The sequence below is a fragment of the Phyllobates terribilis genome, unplaced genomic scaffold (assembly GCF_046119375.1).
Source record: "Phyllobates terribilis strain yellow unplaced genomic scaffold, ASM4611937v1 Scaffold_5__5_contigs__length_657084704, whole genome shotgun sequence".
Lineage (NCBI taxonomy): Eukaryota > Metazoa > Chordata > Amphibia > Anura > Dendrobatidae > Phyllobates > Phyllobates terribilis.
In genome coordinates, this window is record NW_027362765.1 from 574,018,956 (window position 1) to 574,046,536 (window position 27,581).

At 46.8% G+C, this 27,581-nt stretch overlaps 1 protein-coding gene across 1 annotated transcript in view; it reads left to right on the forward strand.

Annotated features, from left to right (window-relative positions):
• Nucleotides 1-1,233: 1,233 nt before the first annotated feature.
• The window catches only part of LOC141271666 (poly(ADP-ribose) glycohydrolase-like), a 527,289-nt gene continuing 500,941 nt past the window's right edge, over nucleotides 1,234-27,581 (forward strand). The window contains exons 1-5 of the mRNA XM_073681706.1: nucleotides 1,234-1,383; nucleotides 2,729-3,005; nucleotides 5,822-5,927; nucleotides 6,626-6,748; nucleotides 6,827-6,907. Coding sequence (XP_073537807.1) covers nucleotides 2,794-3,005; nucleotides 5,822-5,927; nucleotides 6,626-6,748; nucleotides 6,827-6,907 — 522 coding nt within the window. The 5' untranslated portion in view covers nucleotides 1,234-1,383; nucleotides 2,729-2,793. The remainder of the gene's footprint in view (nucleotides 1,384-2,728; nucleotides 3,006-5,821; nucleotides 5,928-6,625; nucleotides 6,749-6,826; nucleotides 6,908-27,581) is intronic.

Here is a 27,581-nt window from a genome sequence, read left to right on the forward strand (position 1 = left end):
CAGGTCTGGGTGGGCCGTGTTGCATGCTTAGGGCTCCTGACCAGAGAAACCTCCCACTTGCTCTCAGACATAATATTTCTATTACTGTGGCAACCAGACCCCTGGGGTGTCACATATGCATAGGAAGAGCAAAAAAGGGCATGCCAAAGAAAAGTATATAGATAATGCAATAAGAAAAGAATGTTATAACTTACTAATATGCATCATGGCAGCCAAGATAAGGTTCACCCACCAAACAAACATGGCTCGCGTTTCACGTATGCTTAGCCAGGAGTGGTTGGTGGTAGTCAAAGTCCGGTATATAAGGCACAAATATCCAGAGGATGATCATAAAGCACCTGAGCCAACAGGAATATATGTATAGAAATAGCTAGGAGCATATAAAGAACGCGGGCACCTGCACATAGGATACTTGTTTGTCCGTCATGTTACTGGCTGCATGTTTGTGACGTCACATTAGACATGCCTATAGCGTGCGCTGTAAGGAATCATCAGATTCTCTGATGACATGGTCATCAGTGGACATGTTTGGAGGGTGGGGATTACCGTGGAAATCATATCATGGTATCATACATGTAATTATGCAGTATACATTTATTGTGTTTTACTTTTGGTGCATTTTTCCCTGGGTGAATGACACCAGCTATAACATATGTATATATATATGTCTGTTGTCAGCGTATTGACTTTTCTACATGAAATGAATGTTCTGTATCTTCAGCTGACATTTTGCACTTTGCACCTTACTCTATATATTGCTGTAGCTGCTGGTGCTGCTCACAGGTGACCATCACACCCCCTTTTTCATATGTCTACATATATTTTGACAATTTTTTTTACATTTTTCACTTGCATTGTACCATATCGTGGGGTTTCCAGCTGCTCAGCCCCTTTTTCTCTTTCTTGTGGTTCCTTATATTGATCCGTATTGTATTTTAAGCATGTTTTTATTGTTAATTGCCTAATAAAGTGAATATTTTTTCCATTATTCAATGGGCATAGTCATGCTTTTCCTGTTGGGTTATTTACATTATATGAAAGGCCAGACATGAGGAAATCGAAAGTTTCGTAAGCTTGCCTGCAGATTGGGCTTGTGTCAGTTTTCTGGTCCTATATATGTATTACTAACACTTTTTTTCTAACACACAATATTTGCCATCACACCCACAGGGAATAATAGAACTTGAATACAAGGGTTTTCTGGTTCCATATCGTTGTACAGTAAAAGGTTCCTCGTTTGTTCGTAGATCTTGACCTTTTTCCTGGGTAGGGAGGGGCGGTCGTTACTTATTGCTCAGTTTATGATTTTTAAACTTTTCATATAATTTATGGGAAGTTCAACGTTCAAGGAGTTGTCATACCGAAGATTGTACGAGACACAAGGTGGGTGAATGAATATCTATTTTCTATTCTATATGGGCTGTGATTTAGTATATAAGTGAAGCGTTCAACTGACAGAGCGTATAGATGTAGCCGGACTTATATTTGCTGTATTTCACATTATAAAGCTATTCTGCCTTCATATACTGACACTATGGGAGCAGATATGTGACCTAGCAGTAACTTCAAGGCAGTAAAGTAGAACCCATTACTCCCAATTCAGCTGTAAGTGGTTTCCCGTGAATTATACCCCTGATGGCCAATGTGTGATCCTTTTGTGAAATGTAAAACATGAAATCTAATATTCTTGTGTCAGCAAGCTGTCAGACAATTTGGCTTCAATAGGAAAATAATTTTTTATATCACTATAAATGGCCGTCAAAATAAGTAGAAGACTAAAATAATACTACAAAAATATTTTTGGGGGCCTGGATATTTCTTTGGACTTCACTTGGTGGATGGGGGCACAGGCAAGGTTCCTATTCTCATATTCCCTTGATGTGTGACATGGGCAATGGGCCTATTCTCCTCCATTCAATGTGTAACTGCCGGTTACAACACAACTCCTACTCAAAAGAATACTACAGTACCCGGGACCGGCGGCAATACATTGAATGATCCGTTTTCATCCAGCAGTCTCTAGAGCGGTTTTCAACAGATCTCATATTGATGACCTATCCTGAAGATTGGTCATCAATATTTTCTGTCTTTAAGATGGCAATTGAAAGCCTCTGGTGTATTCTCATATTCAGAGCAGCTGGTTGATCACTGTAGAGAGGAGCTGTGGGATTGTTTCCTCATGAATGTATTGGACTCATAAACTTTGCCCAGGACATTCTTTCATCGCTCCTAGTAGCTAAACTGCACATAGGTATTTAATGTCATTTTTATCACAAGCTCTAATATGCTACCCATGTCGCTTTAATTTCTCATTAATACTTTAAGAACCATTATTATTTTAGTGTGAAGAATACATAGGAATGATCAACAATCCTGCTAAATCTTTTGCTTTACTACACCCACCATCAGATCACTGGTATTTTGCTCTAAACAATCCATGGCCCAGAACCCCTGATCTGTTCTCTTCTATGTTTGCTCTTTGGGTGGTTCCTTTGCTGAGTCTTTTAGGGTCCTTTAATATGTATCCAATGGTGGTACAATACTATTGCCAATCAGTAAAGATTTACCGATCAACGTTCACTTAAATGCTTATTTGCAGGGGCAGACTAAAGCAAATGATGAGATAGATTGCTCACTGCATGTAGGCTGCCATAGTTCTCCACAGTGCCTTTAACCAAGGATGATGCTTGGCAGCGAACGATGATCTTGTGTTTTGCATGTTTTACAGGTGATTGGCAGCCTGTTTCTACTGGAAATTAATCATCAAAGGAGTGGTTTTAACCCTTACACGACATGCGCCGTACATATATATCGCAAGTTGGAAGCAGACGTATGGAGCGGACTCTGGGAGAGAAACCACCGGAGGAGAGTTGTGAAAAGGAAGATGTAGCTTCAGCCGACAGCAAACCATCAGCGTTACACAAAGATGAACCGAAAAACAGCGCCGCCCAAAGAATTGGGTCTTTGGGTGGTCACATCTGTGGAAAGAAGTCTGAAGATATGAGGTAAAGTCTCCTGTTCTTGCTACTAATAGACTTGTCTGCATGTGTGTATGAGTGTCACTAATATTCTATATTCCACTCAAACCTATGAACAGAAGTATCTTTGAAACAGTAGTTCATGGAGAAGTGGGCCATTTGGTATGTTGGAAAAAAGTGTTTGCTGAGATATAGCCATAATCAACGTATGATGTGTCCCCTGGTGTTTCCCTGTGTCGTTATGGCCTGAGCACATCCACCTATTGAGGCTTTATCTGGGGGACACATGCACAGCGGTTATGTGCCAGCGGCTGGATTGTCATTTACTATACCAGCATGTTCATCCCACAAAAGCTAGTAAGAAGTGGGACGATAAGTGATAATTCAGAGATAAAATTAGAGTAGGAGGCACACGACTGCCCCCACCCCCCAAAAAAACAAACACACACACACACACATACAGTAGAGACCAAAAGTTTGGACACACCTTCTCATTTAAAGATTTTTCTGTATTTTCATGACTATGAAAATTGTACATTCACACTGAAGGCATCAAAACTATGAATTAACACATGTGGAATTATATACTTAACAAAAAAGTGTGAAACAACTGAAAATATGTCTTATATTCTAGGTTCTTCAAAGTAGCCACCTTTTGCTTTGATGACTGCTTTGCACACTCTTGGCATTCTCTTGATGAGCTTCAAGAGGTAGTCACCGGAAATGGTCTTCCAACAATCTTGAAGGAGTTCCCAGAGATGCTTAGCACTTGTTGGCCCTTTTGCCTTCACTCTGCGGTCCAGCTCACCCCAAACCATCTCGATTGGGTTCAGGTCTGGTGACTGTGGAGGCCAGGTCATCTGGCGTAGCACCCCATCACTCTCCTTCTTGGTCAAATAGCCTTTACACAGCCTGGAGGTGTGTTTGGGGTCATTGTCCTGTTGAAAAATAAATGATGGTCCAACTAAATGCAAACCGGATGGAATAGCATGCCGCTGCAAGATGCTGTGGTAGCCATGCTGGTTCAGTATGCCTTCAATTTTGAATAAATCCCCAACAGTGTCACCAACAAAGCACCCCCACACCATCACACCACCTCCTCCATGCTTCACGGTGGGAACCAGGCATGTAGAGTCCATCCGTTCACCTTTTCTGCGTTCACAAATACACGGTGGTTGGAACCAAAGATCTCAAATTTGGACTCATCAGACCAAAGAACAGATTTCCACTGGTCTAATGTCCATTCCTTGTGTTCTTTAGCCCAAACAAGTCTCTTCTGCTTGTTGCCTGTCCTTAGCATTGGTTTCGTAGCAGCTATTTTACCATGAAGGCCTGCTGCACAAAGTCTCCTCTTAACAGTTGTTGAAGAGATGTGTCTGCTGCTAGAACTCTGTGTGGCATTGACCTGGTCTCTAATCTGAGCTGCTGTTAACCTGCAATTTCTGAGGCTGGTGACTCGGATAAACTTATCCTCAGAAGCAGAGGTGACTCTTGGTCTTCCTTTCCTGGGGCGGTCCTCATGTGAGCCAGTTTCTTTGTAGCACTTGATGGTTTTTGCAACTGCACTTGGGGACACTTTCAAAGTTTTCCCAATTTTTCACACTGACTGACCTTCATTTCTTAAAGTAATGATGGCCACTTGTTTTTCTTTACTTAGCTGCTTTTTTCTTGCCATAATACAAATTCTAACAGTCTATTCAGTAGGACTATCAGCTGTGAATCCACCAGACTTCTGCACAACACAACTGATGGTCCCAAACCCATTTATAAGGCAAGAAATCCCACTTATTAAACCTGACAGGGCACACCTGTGAAGTGAAAACCATTTCCGGTGACTACCTCTTGAAGCTCATCAAGAGAATGCCAAGAGTGTGCAAAGCAGTCATCAAAGCAAAAGATGGCTACTTTGAAGAACCTAGAATATAAGACATATTTTCAGTTGTTTCACACTTTTTTGTTAAGTATATAATTCCATATGTGTTAATTCATAGTTTTGATGCCTTCAGTGTGAATGTATAATTTTCATAGTCATGAAAATACAGAAAAATCTTTAAATGAGAAGGTGTGTCCAAACTTTTGGTCCGTACTGTATATATTTTTTAAAACATAGATTTTTAAATAGTTCCCTAGTTGAACCTGCGATTGCTTGATCACTTATATAATACACTGCAGTACCATAGAATTGTACTTTATAATTGATGCCCTTAAGTCATACTTAACAGTGACATTAAACTGAAGTGATTGGAGCTGGCTCCAATCGGGTAACAGTTTTGTAACAGAGCCGGCATCCACACGCTATGGAACAAGCTTTACTCCTGAGCCTGCTCCATACAGAGAGCCATTTGTAGATCTGAAGCCTCTGTCACTCCAGCTCTATTCCCCGCGCAGAGCCGCCTCCTCCTTCTTGATTGATGACTCCTTTGCCTGATGTCACACAGCATAGAGGCTGTCAGTCAAGCAGGAAGAGGCAACACTGGGTGGGAAATAAAGCTGGAGACAGAGGCTTCAGATCTACAATAGCACTTCAGCCTCATTTGCATAATAATTCAAATGTTGATTTCTCAGTACTGAACGAACGGACTGACCTTGAAAAGGTATTGCTGGAATTGTCTTTGAAAGAGACATAAAATACACATAGTTTGGGAGTGTAAAATCCTGCTAACAGATTCCATTTAAAAAAACTCTTTTGCTTAATTTCTGAGTCTCAATTTATGCTTTTACTTACTCTGTAGTTGGCGTGTATGGAGTATGAATGTCTTGTCTTTTTTTGTATGGACTCCTATGTTTTTCTGCCTACTATTACAGTGAAGCATTTCATCATCTGTGTTCTGTTCCATATACAGCACAACATGGCTGGGGACACCAATAGATGACATGAACCGAATGCCAATGTGTCATATACAACAACTGCCATTGAGGCATTCTCCGATCCACACGGTTACTGTGAAGGTAAGGTTATAGGTAATACAATCTCCACATGTTCTGATAAGTCATAAAAGTCTGCTTGCTGAGAATTGGCGCTCCTTGTTCCAGGTGCTCAATACTACTTCATTCAATGTCTGTAGGACCAGTGGAGATTACTCTTGGCTCTCTGTCATTGGCATGAAAATGTGGCATGTGATCGGCTGCTAGGAAGTAATTAGAGGCTGGGCAGGATCAATATACTCAGGAAAACCCATTAAATGAAGTCTCAAAAATCATATTGAAATTAATGTGAGCATTAAATAGTCCCTACAAGACCATATCTGTAAATATACCCTTATTGGATATATGGACAGTGTAGTATGAGGCGGTCACCTGATAATTTGATAATTCCCTTTTTCTCTGATCCAGGGTGGAGAACGGCTGATGTGCAGTGTTTCTCTCCAGCCTTCCATGTTTTACACTAAAGGCCATTCATCTAAATTTTAGCCACTTAATTCTACATGTCACCTGCACGGCAAAAGTATGGTTGGCCACCTTTTCCTCTGGAAAAAAATCAACTATTTGTTGGTGATCTTATGAGCCTGAAGTGAAAGAGATGGTCTATGATCAGACAACCCCTTTAACTAAAACCTATAGAGTATAGACTAACATGTCAGTATAGCCAGAACCCGATGGGCATCGCTCTGTATGTTGTAAATGTCTCATTTTCTTCTTTTTCCCAGTATGACAAATTACAAGAGAACGTGGTGCCCTCACCCCATCCATCTAATTTCATTGATACGTGGGACAACATACACGTTAAAATGCCCTGCTCCACGTATAATTATTACCCAGTAGATGACAAGGTGAGAAATAACCAGCACAACACAATATCTGTAATGACTGAAGATCAAACATTTACACGAGATGTAACTTCTTTACAGAATGGAGGAAGGACGAATGTGAGTCGCTGGACGCTCATAAGGAACTCTCTGAGCAAGATAAGGAAACCACATGAACTGACGGTATGTGCTGCAGACTAATGTCCTGTACAGAGGATCCACGTCCATATTGCTCTCAGTAATGTTTCAGTCTGATATAATTCTAGTTTCAGGGGGTGTAGCAGAACTATTCTGTGGTGAACCAGCCAAAGATCTGTGTTGGGAAATCAGTTATAGAAAGTCTTTGAGGTTAGATTTGGGCTTGACGAGATATGTCACGCCATTAGCTAGTCTCACAAAAGTTGCATGAACCAAAAACTTTTGTGACTGGTATCTATTTTAGACAGAATGCATGTGTGACTTACATTGGGGCCAAGTGGTATATAAATATATATTTATTATATTTATGTAATTATTTTATGTTGCTTGCAGTATCTGTAATTTCAGAAGTTACTAATTAATTATACTAAAGGTTTACATGTGGCTGTTGTAACTTGTCCATCTCAGTTTTATGCCTTAAAAAGTTCAAAATTCTATGTAATTGCATTAATTGGAAAATTTCATTTTTTCCCCATTGCAGTTGTACTTTTTAACTCCTTTCCAACTATCAAGTGCAAGTATATATAGTCTCTGAGACAGCTGAATACACGGTGGGTGCCAGCTACAATGTACAGATCAGCTGCCACCTGCATATAACAGCAATGACCAGAGCTAGCTCTGATGGCTGCTGTTTTACTATTTAAATGTTGTTTTTACTATACACTGCAATTCTGAAGTATTTGCAGGTTCAAGTCCACAAAAAATAATAAAAGTAATTAAAAAAAAAAGTAAAAAAAACATAAAATTTGGACTTGATACCCCACTACCACACATTAAAAAATAAATAAATAAAAAAATAGAAATTAAAAAAAGAAAACAATTCTTTGATATCACCACCTGTAAATGTGAGATCCATGAAAACAGAAATGACCTACTATATATGATAAAGGCTGATTTTTCATTTATCTTTGTGGCAAAAAGGGGAAGAAAAAAACAATCCTATACACATGCATCTCCATCTGAAATATACAAAAATGTTCGGGTCTCAGAGAATGGCGACACACACCCACTATACAAGTGTAGTTTAATAATACTGACCTGAAGAGTGATGCTAAGGTAATTTTTATCATCACTGAACACCCTTATATTACCTAGAGAAATCCCTTCAAGCTTGTCTCAAATGGCGTAGATACATCATATAATCTACAACCAACAGTGTGCAACTGTATTTTGTCTGTGTGTGTGCGTATTTATGTATGTGTGTGTATACATACATAGTCATGGCCAAAAGTTTAGACACCCTTAAAATTTGAAATGTGAAAGGGGTATCCATAGCAAAAACAATTGCAATAATCTTTAACAATACAAGTCAATGACTGGCACAGGAGGAGAGAGGACCCTGCCCGTGAGGGCTCACAATCTACAAGGGATGGGTGAAGATACAGTAGGTGAGGGTCGAGCTGGTCGTGCAGGGATATGGTGGAGCGATGGTTACTACAGGTTGTATGCTTGTCGGAAGAGGTGCGTCTTTAGGTTCCTTTTGAAGGTTTCCACTGTAGACGAGAGTCTGATGTGTTGCGGTAGAGAGTTTCAGAGTAGGGGGGATGCACGGGAGAAATCTTGTATTCGATTGTGGGAAGAGGAGATAAGAGGAGAGTAGAGAAGGAGATCTTGTGAGGATCGGAGGGTGCGTTCAGGTAACTACCGGGAGACTAGGTCATGGAGGAGACAGGTTTTGGATGGCTTTGCATGTCAAGGTTGGGGTTTTGAACTGGAGTCTCTGGGTAATGGGGAGACAGTGAAGGGATTGACAGAGAGGAGAGGCCGGGAATAGCGGGGGGGACAGGTGGATTAGTCGGGGAGCAGAGTTTAGGATAGATTGGAGCGGTGCAAGAGTGTTAGAGGGGAGGCCACAGAGCAGGAGGTTGCAGTAGTCGAGGCGGGAGGTAAGGGTGTGCACTAGTGTTTTTTCAGATTCGTGGTTGAGCAATGTGCGGATCCAGGAGATATTTTTGAGTTGGAGTCGGCAGGAAATGGAAAGGGCTTGTATATGTGGTTTGAAGAAGACATTAGAGTCCAGGGTTACCCTGAGTCAACGAGCTTGCTGGACTGGGGAGAGTGGGCAGCCATTTAGTTTGGATAGGTCAGATGGGGGAGTTGAGTGAGATGGGGAAAGATGATGAATTCTGTTTTGTCCATGTTAAGTTTTAAAAATCTAGCAGAGTCGAAGGATGAAATAGTGGACAGACATTATGAGATTCTGGTTAGTAAGGAGGTAAAATCAGGTCCAGAGAGGTAGATCTGTGTGTTGTCAGCATAGAGATGATACTGAAAGCTGTGAGACTCTATGAACTGTCCCAGGCCAAAGGTGTAGATGGAGAAGAGCAAGGGTCCTAGAACTGAACCTTGGGGGATACCGACAGATAGGGGGCAAGATGAGGAGGTGGTGTGTGAGTGGGAGACACTGAATGTCCTGTCTGTTAGGTATGAGGAGAACCAAGATAAAGCCAAGTCTGTGATTCTGAGAGATGAGAGAGTCTGTAGTAAGAAGGAATGGTCCACTATGTGAAAGGCAGATAACTGGTCCAGGAGGAGGACAGAGTAGTGTCGCTTGGATTTGGCAGTTAGTAGGTTGTTGGTGACTTTAGTCAGGGCAGTTTCAGTGGAGTGATGTGATTGGAAGCCAGATTGGAAGCGGTCAAAGACGGAGCAGGAGGAGAGGTGGTAGGACATTTCAGAATGAACGTGTTGTTCCAGTAGTTTTGAGGCATAGGGGAGAAGTGATATGAGGTGATAGTCAGAGAGGATGGGTTAAGGGAAGGCTTTTTGAGGATGGGTGTGATCGAGGCATGTCTGAAGCATGAGGGAAAGACACCAATTGTTAGTGACAGGTTGAAAAGGTGGGTTAGGGTTGGGATGAGGATTGTGGTAAGGTTAGGGATGAGGTGGGACAAGATTGGGTCAAGTTCGCAGGTGGTAAGGTGTGATTTGGAGAAAAAAGGAAAGTTGATCTTCTGTAATGGTGGAGAAGTTGGTTTTGGAGGACGAAGCTTGAGTAGATATGAGGAGGGGCTGTGGGGACTTTAGGCAAAAGCTTTGTCTGATTGACTCAATCTTCTGCTTGAAAAATGGAGCAAAGTCTTCGGCTGATATGAGAGGAGGGGGAAGAGGCGCTGTGGGGAGGGAATTGAAAGTGTTGAATAGCTGTTTAGGGTTGTGAAAGAGGGAGGATATCAGAGATGAGAAGTAGGTTTATTTTGCTGCAGTAAGTGTGGACTTGAAAGTGAGGGAATGTTTCAATGCAATGAAATGCTCGTTGGAGTGGGACCTTTTCCATCTCCGCTCATAAACCCTGGAAGCCCTTTGCAGTTCTTTTAGTCAGGTTGATGTGCTAGGGTTGCCTGTTGAGTGTGCGAGCTGTGGTATGTGTGAGGAGGGCGACCAAATTGAGCGCTGCAGATATTGAGGTGTTACATAAAGTGGCAGCAGCATCTGCATCGTGTAATGAACTTATGTCTGTAAGAGGGAGAAGGGATTCAGAAAGTGAGTGTAGGTCAAGGTGTTTGAGATTTCTGCAAGGGTGTTCAAATTTGTGGAGTGGGGATTGTGCACGTGGAGAGAAGGAAGAGAATGTAAGTAGGTTGTGATCAGATAGAGGGAGAGGAGAGTTAGAGAGGTTAGATAGGGAACAGAGGTGGGTGAAGAGGAGGTCCAGTGTGTGGCTGTCTTTGTGAGTGGGGGCGGAAGAACATTGAGCAAGGAGGAAGTGAGGGATAGAAGCTTAGATGAGTGAAAAGTGTCAATGGGGATGTTGAAGTCACCCATGATGATAGTGGGGATGTCAGCAGAAAAGAAGTGAAGTAGCCAGGTGGTGAAGTGGTCAAAGAAAGTGGTGGCACTGGGGGCGGTAAATGCCGGCCGGTTGGAGGGGGAATAGATGCACACACAGTGCACCTCAAAAGAGGGGAGGGTAACGAAGGGTGGCAGTGGGATTTGCGTGAATGAACAGTTATCTAACAAAAGAAAATCTACACCTCCACCATGCTTGCCCCGGAGTGGGGTGTGCAGGAAAGGTGGAATCCACCGTACAAAAGTGCATCTGAAGAGGATGTGTCAAGAGGGGGTGAGCCAGGTTTCGGTGATGCCGAGGAAGGAAAGTTTGTTAGAAATGAAAAGGTCTTGGATGTAGGTAAGTTTGTTGCAGATGGAGCGAGCAATTCATAGAGCTCCTGGTAGTGGGACTGAGGAAGTAGGGGCTGGGCGGATGGATATAAGGTTCAAAAGGTTGCGAGAGTTTGTGATTGTGGATGAGAGGTACAAGTGACTGTATGGATGTGGTGAGGAGGGCCAGGATTTGGAGAAGTTTCGCCGGCAGTCAGAAGGAGCAGGGAAAGCATTTGCAGGTGGGAGCAGGAGAGAGCCTGAGGTGGCTGCCTGTGTTTGGAAACATAGGATAGTATGTTGAGGAGTAGTTCCGAGGAGGAGGTGAGATGAATGGGGAGGATGGAGGGAGAGATGAAGAGTTCTGTTACGGGTCCGGGTGGTGGAACCTCTGTGCTTCGGTGCAAGGAGGGACCAGAGGGGCATAACTAAGTGCCTACTCGGACCAACCCAGGTCACACAGCAGCTTAGTTGACTCCGTGAACCAGGGAGGGACCTGGCAGGTGAACCAGGTGCCACTCTGGGACCGACCTTGTGTGAGAGCAGGTGACTCCCACAGGTCAGATGACAGGAGCTGACCAGTACAGCGAATGAGCACTGCAGGAAGGCTGGCGGGTGATCTGGGTAGATAAGCAGGCAGGTACGGCTTATAGCCAGACAGGTGCTCCGGGTAGGCAAGCAGGCGGGTACAGCGGATAGCCAGACAGGTGCTCCGGGTAGGCAAGCTGTCGGGCACGGCAGGTAACTGGCAGGTGCTCCAGGTAGGCTGGCAGGTGCTTCAGGTAGGCAGGCTGGCAGGCACGTGTAGTATGAATATGAAAAATGGCTATTTTATATTTCAAATCCATATTGAAATAAAATAGGAACCAGATATGTCAGCATTTGTAGGTATCCTACCTCAGTAGACTAGGGGTCATTAGTCCAGACATACTAAAACATAGCTTTAGTTTAAGTTTGCTAACAGTCTGAGGTTTAATCTTTATTACTGAAGGGAATTAGCCTTTTGTATACGCTGTGTTTATCATCCGATGTAGAACCAGAGACAGACGATTGCACAATATTGTAAATAAGACTACAGGCATATGGCTTCAGATGGAGACGCTTATTGTAGTACCAAAAATATAAGTGGCTATCTGAAACCCATTATGATGTATCCAACCTTTAATTAATATTTAGATTATATATTCTGTGTTAGGCTGTGTGCCCACGATGCGTTTTTCAAGTGTTTACGCTGCGGAGTTTCCGCAGCGTAAATGCTTGGGAAACGCTTGGTAAACCTTCCCCCATGGTCTCCAATGCAATTCCGCACTTTCAATGCCCATACTGCGGATTTTTACGCAGCGTTTATGCTGCGCTCAAAAATACGCAGCATGTCCATTAATTTTGCGGACACGCAGCGTAATCGCCGCCATTGACTTGCATTTGAACGCGCCCATTCCGCAAGACTGCATCTGTACTTGCGTAATTGGCGCATTCTAATGTGCGGATGGTACCCAAGTCTGGAGGAGAGTCTCCTCTCCTCCAGACCTGGGTACCATAGAATCTGTAAAAAAAGAATTTCAAATAAAAAATAAAGATTATACTTACCTTCCGATGTCCTCCCGGTGTTTTGTCCACGCCGTCCGGTCTCTTGCAATGCTCGCGCTGTTGTGAAGGACCTGCCATGACGTCACTGAGTCATGTGACCCATCACATGACTCAATGACGTCACCGCAGGTCCTTCACACCACCGTGAGCATTGCAAGAGACCGGACGCAGCAGAGATGACATTGGGAAGACACCGGAAGGTAAGCATAATCTTTTTATTTTTTTATTTTTTACCATTCTTATTCTTTTTTTTAACTATTACTTGGTCACACTATATAAATCCATGCCGGTTGCATGGATTTATATTGTGTGACCAATTTGTCAAGCACTTTTCCAAGTGATGCTCAAAATTGCTTGGAAAACTGCTTGAAAAAACGCATGCGAAAACACATGTAAAAACGCTGAAAAAACGCTTCTCTCTGGCAGAAAAAACGCATGTAAATCTGCATGCGTTTTTTTCTGCCAGAGAGAGGTAAAAATGTTCTGCATCAAATCTGCTACGTGGGCACATAGCCTGAAGGTATACTTTATCTTTTTTATGTATCTCACTGATACATAGCTTCTTAACACAATGTACTGTCTGGGAAGAAAACCTTGTTCTGATTTATAACCCGGTGTAAGATTTACTCTTATCATATGTAAACATTATGACAGAAGTAGAATGGTCTGTGAACAGGTCTTGTCCGGCATTGCTTATCTGTGATAGCTGGCCATTGTCACAGGATTGGAATGTTGGACAACAACCTATGAACTTTCATGCTTACATAATATTAGGTTGGGTAAACCTTTTTCTAAAATATAAAAGCTGTTGAAGAATTCAGTTATGGCAGAAGCATTGTGGACCTGTGAAGAGGACGCTCTTTACAGTGTAGGACCTAGGACGCATTCTCTGCCCATCGCTGAATGCTTCTCCAGCTGAAGTTTCCGCACAGATGATGTACATGCTGCTAGAGAAATCTTTTTCCTCTTCTATCTAATAGTAAGTATGTAACCTTTATAAGTATTTAACCTTAGCAACCTTTAATCCACAAAAGTGTACGCAATATCATAATATCATACTATTCCTTTGATTCTGTATTTTATCTTTCAAATTAACTGTTATAAATAAAATTGAGTTATATTACAAGTGGTTGCCTTCTTTAAAGCCGTATCCGAACCTTATTGATAAAAACTTGGCAATACAGCACGGCAGGTTACTGGCAGTTGCTCCAGGTAGGCAGGCTGGCGGGCATGACAGGTAACTGGCAGGTGCTCCAGGTAGACAGGCTGGCGGGCACTGCAGGTTACTGACAGGTGCTCTGGGTAGGCAGGCTGGCGGACACGGCTGATAGACAGACTGGCAGGCTGGACTGACAGGCTGCGGGACCTGAGGGCTAAGGAAAGTGTTAGCACACAAAACAACAACCTTGCACAGGCACCTCCATTTTGGAGGAGGTGCCTTATAAAGGGGAAGTCCTCTGGCCATTGGCCGGGGACTCTTTAGGACGGTGCGCACGGCCCCTTTAAGAGGGAGGGAGCGCGCGCGCCCTAAGCACAGTGACCGGGAATCTGCGCGTGGTGCGCACCACAGCAGCAGCGGAGGAGAAGCAGGAAGACGCCGGACCGAGACCGCGGTGGTGAGGGGAACGGCGTCTCTGCCTGGCAGGAAGCAGAGACGCCGATGCTACAGTACCCCCCTTTACGCCCCCTCTTCTTTAGGTCCGCGAGAAATTTTTTAAGAAGATGAGGGGCATGAATGTTCTCCCTGGGTTCCCAAGACCTCTCCTCCGAGCCAAACCCCTTCCAATCCACAAGAAAGAAAGTCTTCCCTCTTGTCCTCTTGGTGGCCAAAATGTTCTCTACCTCAAAGACGTCCTCGGCGGAGACTGGAGCTGGGGTGGTACCTGGATCGTCAGAGAAAGAATTAAGAACTGGTTTAAGGAGAGAGGCAAGAAAGGAGTTGGGAATCCGTAAGGTGACCGGGAGTTTCAGCTTGTAAGCCACGGGATTAATTTGGTTCAGAACCTCGAACGGACCGATGAACCGCGGACCCAACTTATAAGAAGGTATCTTGAGATGGACATATTTGGAGGAAAGCCAGACCTTACCTCCCGGACAGAATTGAGGTGGATCCAGATGTCTCTAATCTGCATGTTTCTTCATCCGCTCGGAGGACAGAAGAAGCACAGATCTAGTGTCTTCCCAAATAGCCGAAAAATTCACTGACGAGAGACTCCGTGGCAGAATTGTCCACTGAAGAGGAGACGGGAAACGGAATCCGGAGGTGTCGACCGTAGACCACAAAAAACGGGGATTTAGTAGAAGACTCGCTCTCATGGTGGTTATAGGAGAACTCAGCCCAGGGCAGGAGCTCAACCCAATCGCTATGGTGAGCGTTGACAAAGTGCCAAAGAAAGCTGGTAAGGATCTGGTTGATACGTTTCACTTGACCATTGGACTGATAAGCAGAAGAGAAATCCAAAGAGACATCCAGCAGCTTGCACGTGGATCTCCAGACGCGTGAAGTGAATTGAACTCCGCGATCCGAGACAATGTGGAGGGGTAGGCCGTGGAGACTGAAGATGTGATGGATGAAGTCCTTTGCCAGCACAGATGCCGACAGAAGACCAGGCAGAGGGATGAAGTGGGCCATCTTAGAAAAGCGGTCGGCGACCACCCAAATGACTACAACCGGCAGAAACAGGGAGGTCCGTGATGAAGTCCATTGCAATGTGTTGCCACGGAGCAGAAGGCACGGGAAGAGGACGGAGACGGCCGGCTGGAAGGTGTCTGGGAACTTTGTTATGGGCACAAGAGGAACAAGCCGCGACAAAGTCCGCAACATCCTTGCGCAGGAAAGGCCACCAGTAATGTCAGGCAATGAGCAGAAAGGTCTTCCTCTGGCCAGCATGACCAGCTAGTTTGGATGAATGGTACCAGAGTAGAACCTTCTTTCGATCCGGAACCGCTGCAAAGGTCTTACCGGGTGGAAGATGAGACAGGTCAAACGGAGCAAAAGTCATCACTTTGGTGGGGTCAATGATATGTGGAGGCTCCTCCTCTTGGTTGGAAGACAGGAATGAGCAGGATAGAGCGTCAGCTTTAATGTTCTTGTCCGCCGGGCGGTAGTGCAGAGTGAAGCAAAATCGGGTAAAGAATAGAGACCACCTGGCCTGACCCAGATTTAGTCTTTGGGCGTTCTGCAAATAAGAGAGGATCTTATGGTCAGTGTAGATGACCACTGGGTGCAGAGCCCCCTCAAGCAAATAGCGCCACTCCTCCAGCGCTAACTTGATGGCCAGCAGTTCTCGATCTCCTATAGAGTAGTTGCGTTCGGATGAGGAGAAGAGCTTGGAGAAGAATCCGCAGGTCACCATTCGCCCGGACGAGGATTTCTGGGTGAGTACTGCTCCGGCCCTGGAGGAGGACGCATCAACCTCCAGGAAGAACTGCTCGTTGCAATCCGGATGGTGTAGCAAAGGAGCGGAGGAGAAGGCTTGTTTAAGGGAGACGAAGGCCTTCTCCTCTTCGGAAGTCCATTCCCTGGGATTTGCACCTTTACGGGTGAGCGCAGAGATGGGAGCAGTCCGGGAGGAAAAATGGGGAATGAAGAGGCGGTAATAGTTTGCGAAGCCCAGGAATCGCTGAATCGCCTTCAACCCCTCCGGTTGGGACCACTTTAAGATGGCAGACACCTTCTCGACATCCATCCGCAGACCAGTCTCGGAGATAATATAGCCTAGGAACGGCAGGGAGCTCTGCTCAAAGAGGTATTTCTCGTATTTAGCATGTAGGCGATTCTTCCGGAGCCTCAGCAGAACCTGACGAACATCCTTCTGGTGTGAGGGCAGATCCGGAGAGAAAACCAAGATGTCGCCCAGGTACACCACCATGCAAGAATACAGGAGATCTCGGAAGATGTCGTTGACCAGCTCCTGGAAGACGGCTGGAGCATTACAGAGACCAAAGGGCATCACGCGGTTTTCGTAGTGACCGTCCCGGGTGTTGTATGCCGTCTTCCACTCGTCTCCCTGGCGAATCCGGACCAAATTGTACGCCCCACGAAGATCGAGCTTGGTGAAGATCTATGCACCTTTAAGGCGGTCAAACAGCTCCGAGATGAGAAGCAGGGGGTACTTAATTTTGATGATGATCTTGTTTAGGCCCCTGTAATCGATACAGGGACGTAGAGAGCCGTCTTTCTTCTTGACTAAGAAGAATCCTTCTCCAGCCGGAGAGGTGGAATTCTGGATAAAACTATGTACTCAGACATGGCACGGGTCTCGGCCAGCGACAAAGGATAGATTCACCCACGGGGAGGAGAAACACCAGGTACCAGGTCGATGGGGCAATCATACGGCCTATGAGGTGGTAGTGTCTTAGCCTCCTTTTTGTCAAAGACATCCTCATAGGACCAGTAGGGCGCCAGCAGACCAGGTAGATTAGCCGGAGTAGACGGGGGTCGAGCAGGACGAACCGGAACCAGACAGGACTCATGGCATTCCTGACCCCAACAGAGCACTTCACCAGATCTCCAATTCAGGATGGGCTCATGTCTTTGTAACCAGGGTAGACCAAGCAAGAGGGGGTGAGAGAGACCAGACAGCACATGAAAGGAGGTCTTCTCCGAGTGCAGCATTCCCACCTGAAGGTTTACAGGCTCAGTGACAAGCAAGATGGTTTCTGGGAGAAGCTTACCATCCACAGAGGCAACTGCCAACGGTTCAGCGAGACGTATGGTAGGAATCTGATAACGCTCCACAACGGCTTGTTGAATGAGATTCCCAGCGGCTCCGGAATCCAGATGGGCTGTCTCGAAGAAGCGGGTCTCACCACTGGAAATGGAAACAGACAGAGTCAAAGACGGAGAGGATTTACTCTTGCCTAGGACGACCTCTCCGAGCAGTCCTAGACACTGGTGTTTCCTGGCCTCACCGGGCAGGAACGGGTCAGATGTTCTATACTGCCACAGTAGAAGCAATTCCCCTCAGCTTGGCGTGTCTCCAGGCGAGACTTGAACATCTTGGTTTGGTCAATTTGCATAGGTTCTGACAAACACGTCCGGGGGATTGCTGGTTGCGAGGCTGGCCTTTGGAGTGTTGGAGCGAGACACGGAAATCTTCTCTCCCAGGTCGTCTCCTTAGCACGCTCCAGAAAACAGATGTCAATCCGGGTAGCAGATGTCAATCCAGGGTGGAAGGGATGTCACAACCGGCTAGCTCATCCTTGATCCATCCGGAAAGACGCTCCCAAAAGATGGACACCAGGGCCTCATTGTTCCAGGCAAGTTCAGATGCAACAGTTCAGAAATGTACGGCATACTGGCCCACAGTGAGACTCCCTTGGTGGAGAAGTGAGGAGGCAGTAGAAGATTTTCGTCCGGGCTCATCGAAGACCTTCCGGAAAACAGCGAGGAAAGCCAGAAGATCGGACACCAGGGGATCCCCTATTTCCCACAGAGGGTTAAGCCATGCCAATGCCTCTCCGGTGAGGTGAGACATGAACGCCACCTTGGCCCGGTCGGAGGTGAACTGGTGTGCCAGCAGTTCAAAGTGCAGCGTGCACTTATTTAAGAAGCCCCAACATAGGATGGGGTCACCACCAAAACGTGGAGGCGCAGAGAGCCGGGGTCCAAAGCCCGGGTGCCACAGCGCCACTGGGTTGAGGTGCCGCCGGAGCGTGTGCCGCTCGGCTAGAGACGGACACAGACGGGGTGGACAGCGTGCCAGGCGGGAGTTGACAGTCTGCACATAGGACAGGATAGTTTCCTGTTGGGATCTCTGACGTGAGACTTCCTGGTACAGATCAGAGAGCAAAGGAGCCTGAGAGCCACTGGATGCCATGGCCTGTGCAAACTGTTACGGGCCTGGGTGGTGGAACCTCTGTGCTTCGGTGCAAGGAGGGACCAGAGGGGCGTAACTAAGTGCCTACTCGGACCGACCCTGGTCACACGGCGGCTTAGTCAACTCTGTGAACCAGGGAGGGACTGGGCAGGTGAACCAGGTGCCACTCTGGGACCGACCTTGTGTGAGAGAAGGTGACTCCCACGGGTCAGATGACAGGAGCTGACCAGTACAGCGGATGAGCACGTCATGAAGGCTGGCGGGCGATCCGGGTAGATAAACAGGCAGGTAGGCAAGCTGTTGGGCACGGCAGGTAACTGGCAGGTGCTCCAGGTAGGCAGGCTGGCAGGCATGTCAGGTTTCTGGCAGGTGCTCCAGGCAGGCAGGCTGGCGGGCACGACAGGTTACTGACAGGTGCTCCGGGTAGGCAGGCTGGCGGACACAGCTGATAGACTGACTGGCGGGCAGAACTGACAGGCAGTGGGACCTGAAGTCTGAGGAAAGTGTTAGCACACAAAACAACAACCTTGCACAGGCACCTCCATTTTGGAGGAGGTGCCTTATAAAGGGGAAATCCTCCGGCCATTGGCCGGGGACTCTTTAGGACGGTGTGCGTGCCCTAAGCACAGTGCCCAGGAAGCTGCACGCGGTGCGCGTCACAGCAGCAGCGGGAGGGGAGCAGGAAGACGCCGGACCAGGACCGAGGCGGTGAGGGGAACGGCGTCTCTGCCCGGCAGGAGGCAGAGACGCCGATGCTACAAGTTCATTACTTGGTGTAGGGATTAGGGGGGTTAGTAGAAAGTGGAGGACTATAGGGGAGAGAGTGAAAACAGAGAAAAGAAAAGTGTTGAACAAGGGACGTGCAGTGGTCAGCTTACAAAAATACCTAGTTGTTAGTGAGCACGGGAGAGGTAAGGTATATCACACAGATGGAAAGTTGGGTGCCGTACCGAGTAGTTAGTGAGCACGGGACAGGTATGGGATATCACACAGATGGAAAGTTGGGTGCCGTACCGAGTTGTTAGTAAGCACGGGAGAGGTAAGGGATATCACACAGATGGAAAGTTGGGTGCCATACCGAGTTGTTAGTGAGCACGGGAGAGGTAAGGGATATCGCACACATGGAAAGTTTGGTGCCGTACCTGCAAGAATAGACAAATGGACATGCTAATTAGAGTGCGATGATTATAGATGACAATATGCAGATTTGAAGGGTGCCTTCTCCCAACAGCAATTTTAAGATCTCTCCACAGGTGTTCAATGGGATTTAGATTCAGACTCATTGCTGGTCACTTCAGAACGTTGCAGCGCTTTGTTTCCATCCACTTCTGGGTGCTTCATGCAGTATCTTTGGGGTCATTTTCCTGCTGAAAGACCCATGACCTAGGATGCAAACCCAGCTTTTTGACACTGGCATTATATTATGACCCAAAATCCTTTGGTAATCTTTAGTGTTGAGCGAGCATGCTCGACACTGCTCGGTACTCGCCCGAGCATCTCACTACTCGGGATGTTTGGCAAGCACCGAGCATTTTCGGGTTACTCGGGTGGGAGCTCGGGTCTCCGCCCTGCATGTTTGACGCTCTTTAAAGAGCCAATGAACATGCAGGGATTGCCAGCCAGTGACTGTAATGCCGCAGCCATGTTGGTTGTGGGCATTACAGTGATTGGCTGGCCGCACAGCGTCACCTTGAGTATTTAAAACTGGGCGCCGCCATCTTGGACACAGTCGCTCCGGATCAGACAGTGTAGGGAGAGTGCTGCTGAGCTAGGGAGAGATTTATACTGCGAAATAAGTAATGTAGAGTCTCTAAAGCCTGCAAAATCAAACGAACAGTCCTTCTGAGGACTAATAACCATCCCAGATATCAGGCAGACAGGCAGGCTGTATAGGAGACGCAGTGGTTATGCCAACAAACACTGCATTACAGTCCTGTGTGCTGCCGCTGCTCAAATTGCTAGACTTGGCCACAGGTCTCAGGGGCCAGGAAAAATCCTTTTTTTTCATCTAAATACTCTTTTTTTTTTTTTTTTCCTCAGTTAGACTGTACAAATACCCGTCTTATTAACCTTTTGGTATTCCCCCCCCCCCAAAAAAAAAAAATGAGTGTGTCTGTGAGTGTTCAGACACCAATATATCTGTTTAAAAGAGTCTGGCTTTGGCCAGATAACTAGAACTGTGGTTTTGCAGTTCCACGGTTCAAATCTCTGTATTATCCACTTTTTTGCCTTTTTTCCATAAAAAAAACATTTTGAGTGTCTCGCTGACTGTTCAGACACAAATATATCTATTTAAAAAAGTCTGGTGTAGGCCAGAGAACTATAACTGTCGTTTTCCTCTTCCACGGCTCAAATCTGGGTGTAATCCACCTTTTTGCATTTTTTACGTAAAAAAAAACAGTTTGAGTGTCTCGCTGACTGTTCAGACACAAATATATCTGTTTAAAAGATTCTGGTGTAGGCCAGAGAACTAGAACTGTGGTTTTCCTCTTCCACGGTTCAAATCTCCTTTTTATTAACCTTTTGCCATTGATAGTGAGAGTGTAAGCTATTTTACTTCATTTCCAATGGGTAAGGCGCGTGGCAAGGGACGTGGAACTGGACGTTCTGGTGATGGTGCATGTAGAGGACGGGGCCATGGCCAAGGTGAAAATGTGCCACAACCAACAGCCATATCTTCTCGCTCCCAGTTCTTGACCAAATTACTATGGAAGCACACAACAACACCACTATTGCGAACTGATCAGTGTGAACAGGTTATTAATTGGATAGCAGATAATACTTCCAATCACCTAGGCACCACTACCTCCGGTCCGTCTTCCACACGGTCAAGTCTTAGTAGCCGTGAGTCTCGACCGCATACTCCTCCTCACCCTGATGCTCCTTCCTCCCACCATGCCGAGTGTCGTCAGACAGCAACTGATCCCACAGTTGGACACTCTGAAGAGCTGTTCACTGGTCCATTTCCATATTTGGGCCCCTCGACTGCTCCGCTTGAAGTGGTGGAAGAGGAGATCCCATGTAGCGATGGCCAAATATTTGAACAGCCACGGCCACAGGAGGGCAACGCTGGTAATTTGTCACAAGAGGTGGACAATGACGAGACACAATTGCCACGAAGTGAGGAGGAGGACCGTGGTGCGGAAGTGGAAGAGGAGGAGGTGGTGGATGATCTAGTAACTGACCCAACGTGGCAGGAGGACATGCAGAGCGAGGCCAGCAGCACACAGGGTGAGGGAGGCAGAGTACCCCAACAGGCAGGAAGAAGCAGTGTGGTGGCCACAGACAGAAGGCGGGCAACCGTTCCCCGTAACACCAACACTGGGGACGTTGCCAGTACAACCGGTAGGTCTTCCAGAGTCTGGAATTTTTTTAAAGACTCTGCTGATAACCCCCAAAAGGTCATTTGTACCACCTGCCAGGCCAGCATCAGCAGGGGTGACAAAACTACCAGCCTGACCACCACCAGCATGATCAGGCACATGTCAGCAAAGCACCCGACTTCGTGGGGCGAACCCCGGGGTTCACGACCAGTGTCAGCGGGTGTCATCACTGCTTCTTCCGCTGTTGTGCGTGTAATAGAAACCCCTGTTGTGCGCGCAAGGCAATCCCCTGTCCATACTGCATGCAAAGATGCCCCCTCCTCTCAGTCTTCACTTGTTATGGCAGTTTCTCAAGAAACAGCATCAACGTCCACGTCCACGTACCACCGCAGCGTTCAATTGTCCATATCCCAGACCTTTGAACGAAAGTGCAAATTTGCAGCCAATGCCCCACAGGCCACAGTCCTAAATTCGCACATTTCACGACTGCTTGCGTTGGAAATGCTGCCTTTTAGGCTGGTGGAGATAGAATCCTTCTGCAACCTTATGGCGGCTGTCCCTCGGTACTCGGTCCCCAGCTGACACTATTTTGCCCGATGTGCCATCCCCGCAGTACACAAGCACGTGTCCCAAAACATCTGCTGTAACCTCAACAACGCAGTTACTGGGAGAGTCCACCTGGCAACGGACACGTGGACAAGTGCTTGTGGCCAGGGACAGTACATCTCCCTGACGGCACACTGGGTAAACATAGTGGAAGCCGGGACCTAGTCGGACCTTGGGACGGAACACATCCTCCCCACACCGAGGATTGCGGGCCCTATGTCAGTCAGAGTTGCCCCCACAGTGTACAGCTCCTGCGCATCATCCTCCTCCTTCTCCTCATGTTCAGTCTCCATCTCAGATATCACCACATCAGTTACAAGCTGGAAGCACTGCAGTACTGCTTGAGCCAAGCGGCAACAGGCTGTGCTGAAACTCTTAACTTAGGTGATAAACCTCACACTGCTTGTGAGTTGTGGACAGCTGTGAAAGCGCAGGCAGATCTGTGGCCGAGACCACTGAACCTACATCCAGGCATGGTCGTGTGTGACAATGGCCGTAACCTGGTGGCGGCTCTGAGGCGAGGCGATATCACACATGTACCATGCCTGGCTCATGTGCTTAACCTTGTGGTTCAGTGGTTTCTTAAATCGTACCCCGAGTTGCCAGATCTGCTCGTCAAAGTACGCCGCCTGTCAGCTCAATTTCGGAGGTCGGCTACAGCTTCCGCCGCCCTTGCTGTTGTGCAGCAGCGTTTGCAGCTTCCGGCACACGGACTGGTGTGTGATGTCCCCACACGTTGGAACTCTACCCTCCACATGTTGCAAAGGATTTGTGAGCAGAAGAGAGCAGTTGTGGAGTACCAGCTGCAGCAAGGCCGTCGATATTCAGGTCAGATTCCAGACATAAGACCTCAGGAGTGGACCTGGATGTCTGACATATGTACCATCCTGACAAACTTTGAGGAGTCCACCAAGATGGTGAGTGGCGATGACGCCATCACTAGCGTCTGCATTCCACTTGTCTGTCTTTTGCAACGCTCTCTGCAGAGAATTAAAGAGGAGGCATTTCAGCCAGAGTATGATGAGATGGATCAAGAAGCCGTAACGGGCGATTACACACAGCCCAGCCTCATCTCATCCCAACGTGCATTGGTGGGACAATGAGGGAGAGGAGGAGGAAGAACAGGAGCTGGTATCATGCGCTGTAGACGGTAGTACCTGTACAACTGTCATACCGTCGGTTCAGCGTGGGTGGCCTGAGGACAGGGGGGGAGGAGGAGGAGGAGAAGGAGGAGAGCATGGTCAGTCGTCATCTTGGTGAGGACACGGAAGTCTTGCCCGTTACCAGTCTGGCACGCATGGCTGGCTTTATGTTACGCTGCCTTAACCGCGACCCTCGCGTTGTCAGAATGTTGGGTGACAGTCATTACTGGTTGGTGACACTTTTAGAGCCCCGCTACAAGGAGAACTTTCACTCTCTTATTCCTGAGGTGGAGAGGTCTACAAAAATGGGGCAGTACCCGAAGGCCCTTGCTGCAGAACTGTTAAAAAAAAATTCCCATCTGAACACGCTAGCGGCAGAGGTCACAGTTCGTTGCCCAGCCAAGGCGTACAGGCGAGAGAGACGCAACTCCAGTCCAGCAGAGGCAGGGGATCACTGTCAACATTCTGGGACAGTTTTCTGACACCCACCCAGCTTACAGGCCCTGAGGCGCGGGGTACTCTCACAAGGAGTAGAAAGTTTCAAAAGATGGTGAGGGAGTACCTTGCCGACCGTACCAGCGTCCTCCGTGATTCCACTGTGCCTTTTAATTATTGGGCATCCAAGCTGGACACTTGGAATGAACTCGCTCTGTACGACTTGGAGGTCCTGGCCTGCCCTGCCGCTAGCGTGTTATCGGAGCGTGTTTTTAGTGCCGCTGGGGGAATTATAACTGATAAGTGCACTCGCCTGTCAACTGACAATGCTGACAAGCTGACCCTTATCAAAATGAACAAGGGCTGGATTGGGCCAGACTTCTCATCACCACCAAATGACAGCAGAGTAACATAAAGTCAAATCCACTGTGTTATTTCGGGAGGTGTATTCCCATGCACCGCTTCACACCCACACATGGGTATACGCTTCCTCATTTCGGCTGTTTTTTGCTCTTCTCCTTATCCTAAGCCTCCACCACCACTATACCACCAGGGTGACTGTGGTCCTTGTTGCCAGCATTGCAAGTTCCTCCAGCTTATGCTTGGAAGGCATAGGCAAAGACTATGGGAGACCCACTCCCCAATAATGGGAAAAATGTTTTTAATATGCTGTACTGCATGGCTCTTGTAAGGGGCATTGCAAGTTCCTCCGTCCTAATTTTTGGCAGCTTTTGCTTGGAAGGCATAGGCAAAGACTATGGGAGACCCACTCCCCAATAATGGGAATAATGTTTTTAATATGCTGTACTGCATGGCTCTTGTAAGGGGCATTGCAAGTTCCTCCGTCCTAATTTTTGACAGCTTTTGCTTGGAAGGCATAGGCAAAGACTATGGGAGACCCACTCCCCAATAATGGGAATTTTATTTTTAATTTGCTGTACTGCATGGCTCTTGTAATGGGCATTGCAAGTTCCTCCGTCCTAATTTTTGGCAGCTTTTGCTTGGAAGGCATAGGCAAAGACTATGGGAGACCCACTCCCCAATAATGGGAATAATGTTTTTAATATGCTGTACTGCATAGCTCTTGTAAGGGGCATTAAAATTGTCTTGTTAAGCTACTGTGACCTCCACGTCTCTTCCAAGGGTCATTGATATTATCTTTTTATTCCACTGGGACTTCCACGTCTCTTCCAAGGGGCATTGATATTGTCATTTTATTCCACTGCGACCTCCACCACTCTTCCAAGGGGCATTAAAACTGTCTTGTTAAGCTACTGTGACCTCCACGTCTCTTCCACGGGGCATTGATATTGTCTTTTTACTCCACTGCGACCTCCACCACTCTTCCAAGGGGCATTAAAACCGTCTTGTTAAGCTACTGTGACTTCCACGTCTCTTCCACGGGGCATTGATATTGTCTTTTTATTCCACTGTAACCTCCACCACTCTTCCAAGGGGCATTAAAACCATCTTGTTAAGCTACTCTGACCTCCACAGCTCTTCCAAGGGGCATTAAAACCGTCTTGTTAAGCTACTGTGACCTCCATGTCTCTCCCAAGGGGCATTAAAACCGTCTTTTTAAATTACTGTGACCTCCACGTCTCTTCCAAGGGACATTAAAACATTCTTGTTAAACCATTCTGAACTCCAAAGCTCTTCCAAGGGGCATTAAAACTGTCTTGTTAAGCTACTGTGACCTCCACCACTCTTCCAAGGGCCATTGATATTGTCTTTTTATTCCACTGCGACTTCCACCACTCTTCCAAGGGGCATTAAAACCGTCTTGTTAAGCTACTGTGACCTCCACGTCTCTTCCAAGGGGCATTAAAACCATCTTGTTAATCTACTGTGACCTCCACGTCTCTACCAAGGGGCATTAAAACCGTCTTGTTAAACCACTCTGAACTCCACAGCTCTTCCAAGGGGCATTAAAACTGTCTTGTTAAGCTACTGTGACCTCCACGTCTCTTCCAAGGGGCATTAAAACCGTCTTGTTAAACCACTCTGAACTCCACAGCTCTTCCAAGGGGCATTAAAACTGTCTTGTTAAGCTACTGTGACCTCCACGTCTCTTCCAAGGGGCATTAAAACCGTCTTGTTAAGCTACTGTGACCTCCACGTCTCTTCCAAGGGGCATTAAAACCGTCTTGTTAAGCTACTGTGACCTCCACGTCTCTTCCAAGGGGCATTAAAACCGTCTTGTTAAACCACTCTGAACTCCACAGCTCTTCCAAAGGGCATGAAAACCGTCTTGTTAAACCACTCTGAACTCCACAGCTCTTCCAAGGGGCATTAAAACCGTCTTGTTAAACCACTCTGAACTCCACAGCTCTTCCAAGGGGCATGAAAACTGTCTTGTTAAACCACTCTGAACTCCACAGCTCTTCCAAGGAGCATTAAAACCGTCTTGTTAAGCTACTGTGACCTTCACGTCTCTTCCAAGGGGCATTAAAACCATCTTGTTAAACCACTCTGAACTCCACAGCTCTTCCAAGGGGCATGAAAACTGTCTTGTTAAACCACTCTGAACTCCACAGCTCTTCCAAAGGGCATTGAAATGTTGTTTTTAATTACCTCTAACCTCCACGACTCTTCCAACGGGCATTGCATTTCCCCCTAATTTTAGTCAGCTTTTGCTTTTCAATGCATAGGCGAAAACTAAAGGAGACCCACTCCCCAATAATGGGTCAAAGGTTTTTAGTACGCTGTAATCCACGACTGTTTCAAGGAGCATTGCAGTTCCTCATAATTTTTGGAAAGCCTTCCATTCACTGTTTAGGCCAACAGTGTACTGGAGACCCAGTTGCTATAAATGGAAAAAACGGTTTAGTTAAGGCCCTCTGACCTCCATGTCACTTCCAAGGGCATTGGAGTGACTCGAAATTTTTGTTAGGCATTGCACTCACTGTATGCCCTATAACTGTGTAGCCGAACCGCTCCTTTTGTTCAGAAACATATCCTACAAGACGTGTGGTTGACTGGCCTGATATTGATGTGACTGGTCCATGTTCCTCCTGCTCTTTCTCATTTGCCACCACCTCATCAATCATTCATCACCTGAAGCTTTGTTTTAACGGGAGTCATAGAACTGGGATAGTAGCAGGAAAACATCCAGCAATTCTTGGAGGAGGTAGAATATGCGCCAAAACTCTGACCACCTCAGGCCTAGCCGCTACTACATACATGCGCTTGCATTCCAAGGAACAGAAAGCTAAGGAGATGGATGGCCTCATGATCATCAATAATTTACTTGTTGTGTAGGAGGCCGACCACTGCTGCTGTCTACCTTCTGAACTTTGTGTTGAATCCTGATTGACCCAGGACCCACAATCCTCTATGTCTGGAGGACGTGTTGCATCCCAGTGTCCAACTGTGTCCCGGCTTCCACAATATTAGCCCAGTGTGAAGGCATCAGTCAGATGGACCATCCCTGGCCACATTCATTTGTCCACGTGTTTGTGGTTAGGCTGTCCTTCAAATAGGGGCGGCTGGGGACCAAGCGTGGACACCCGGCCGCTTGGCTTCTGGGGACTGATTATGGATACCAGGCCGCCGACGCAGCCATGACGTGGTGGCCAGATTCCACCTCCACATGCCTAAAAGGCCCAATTTCAAGTGCAAGCAAGCAGTATGGTATTGCAGC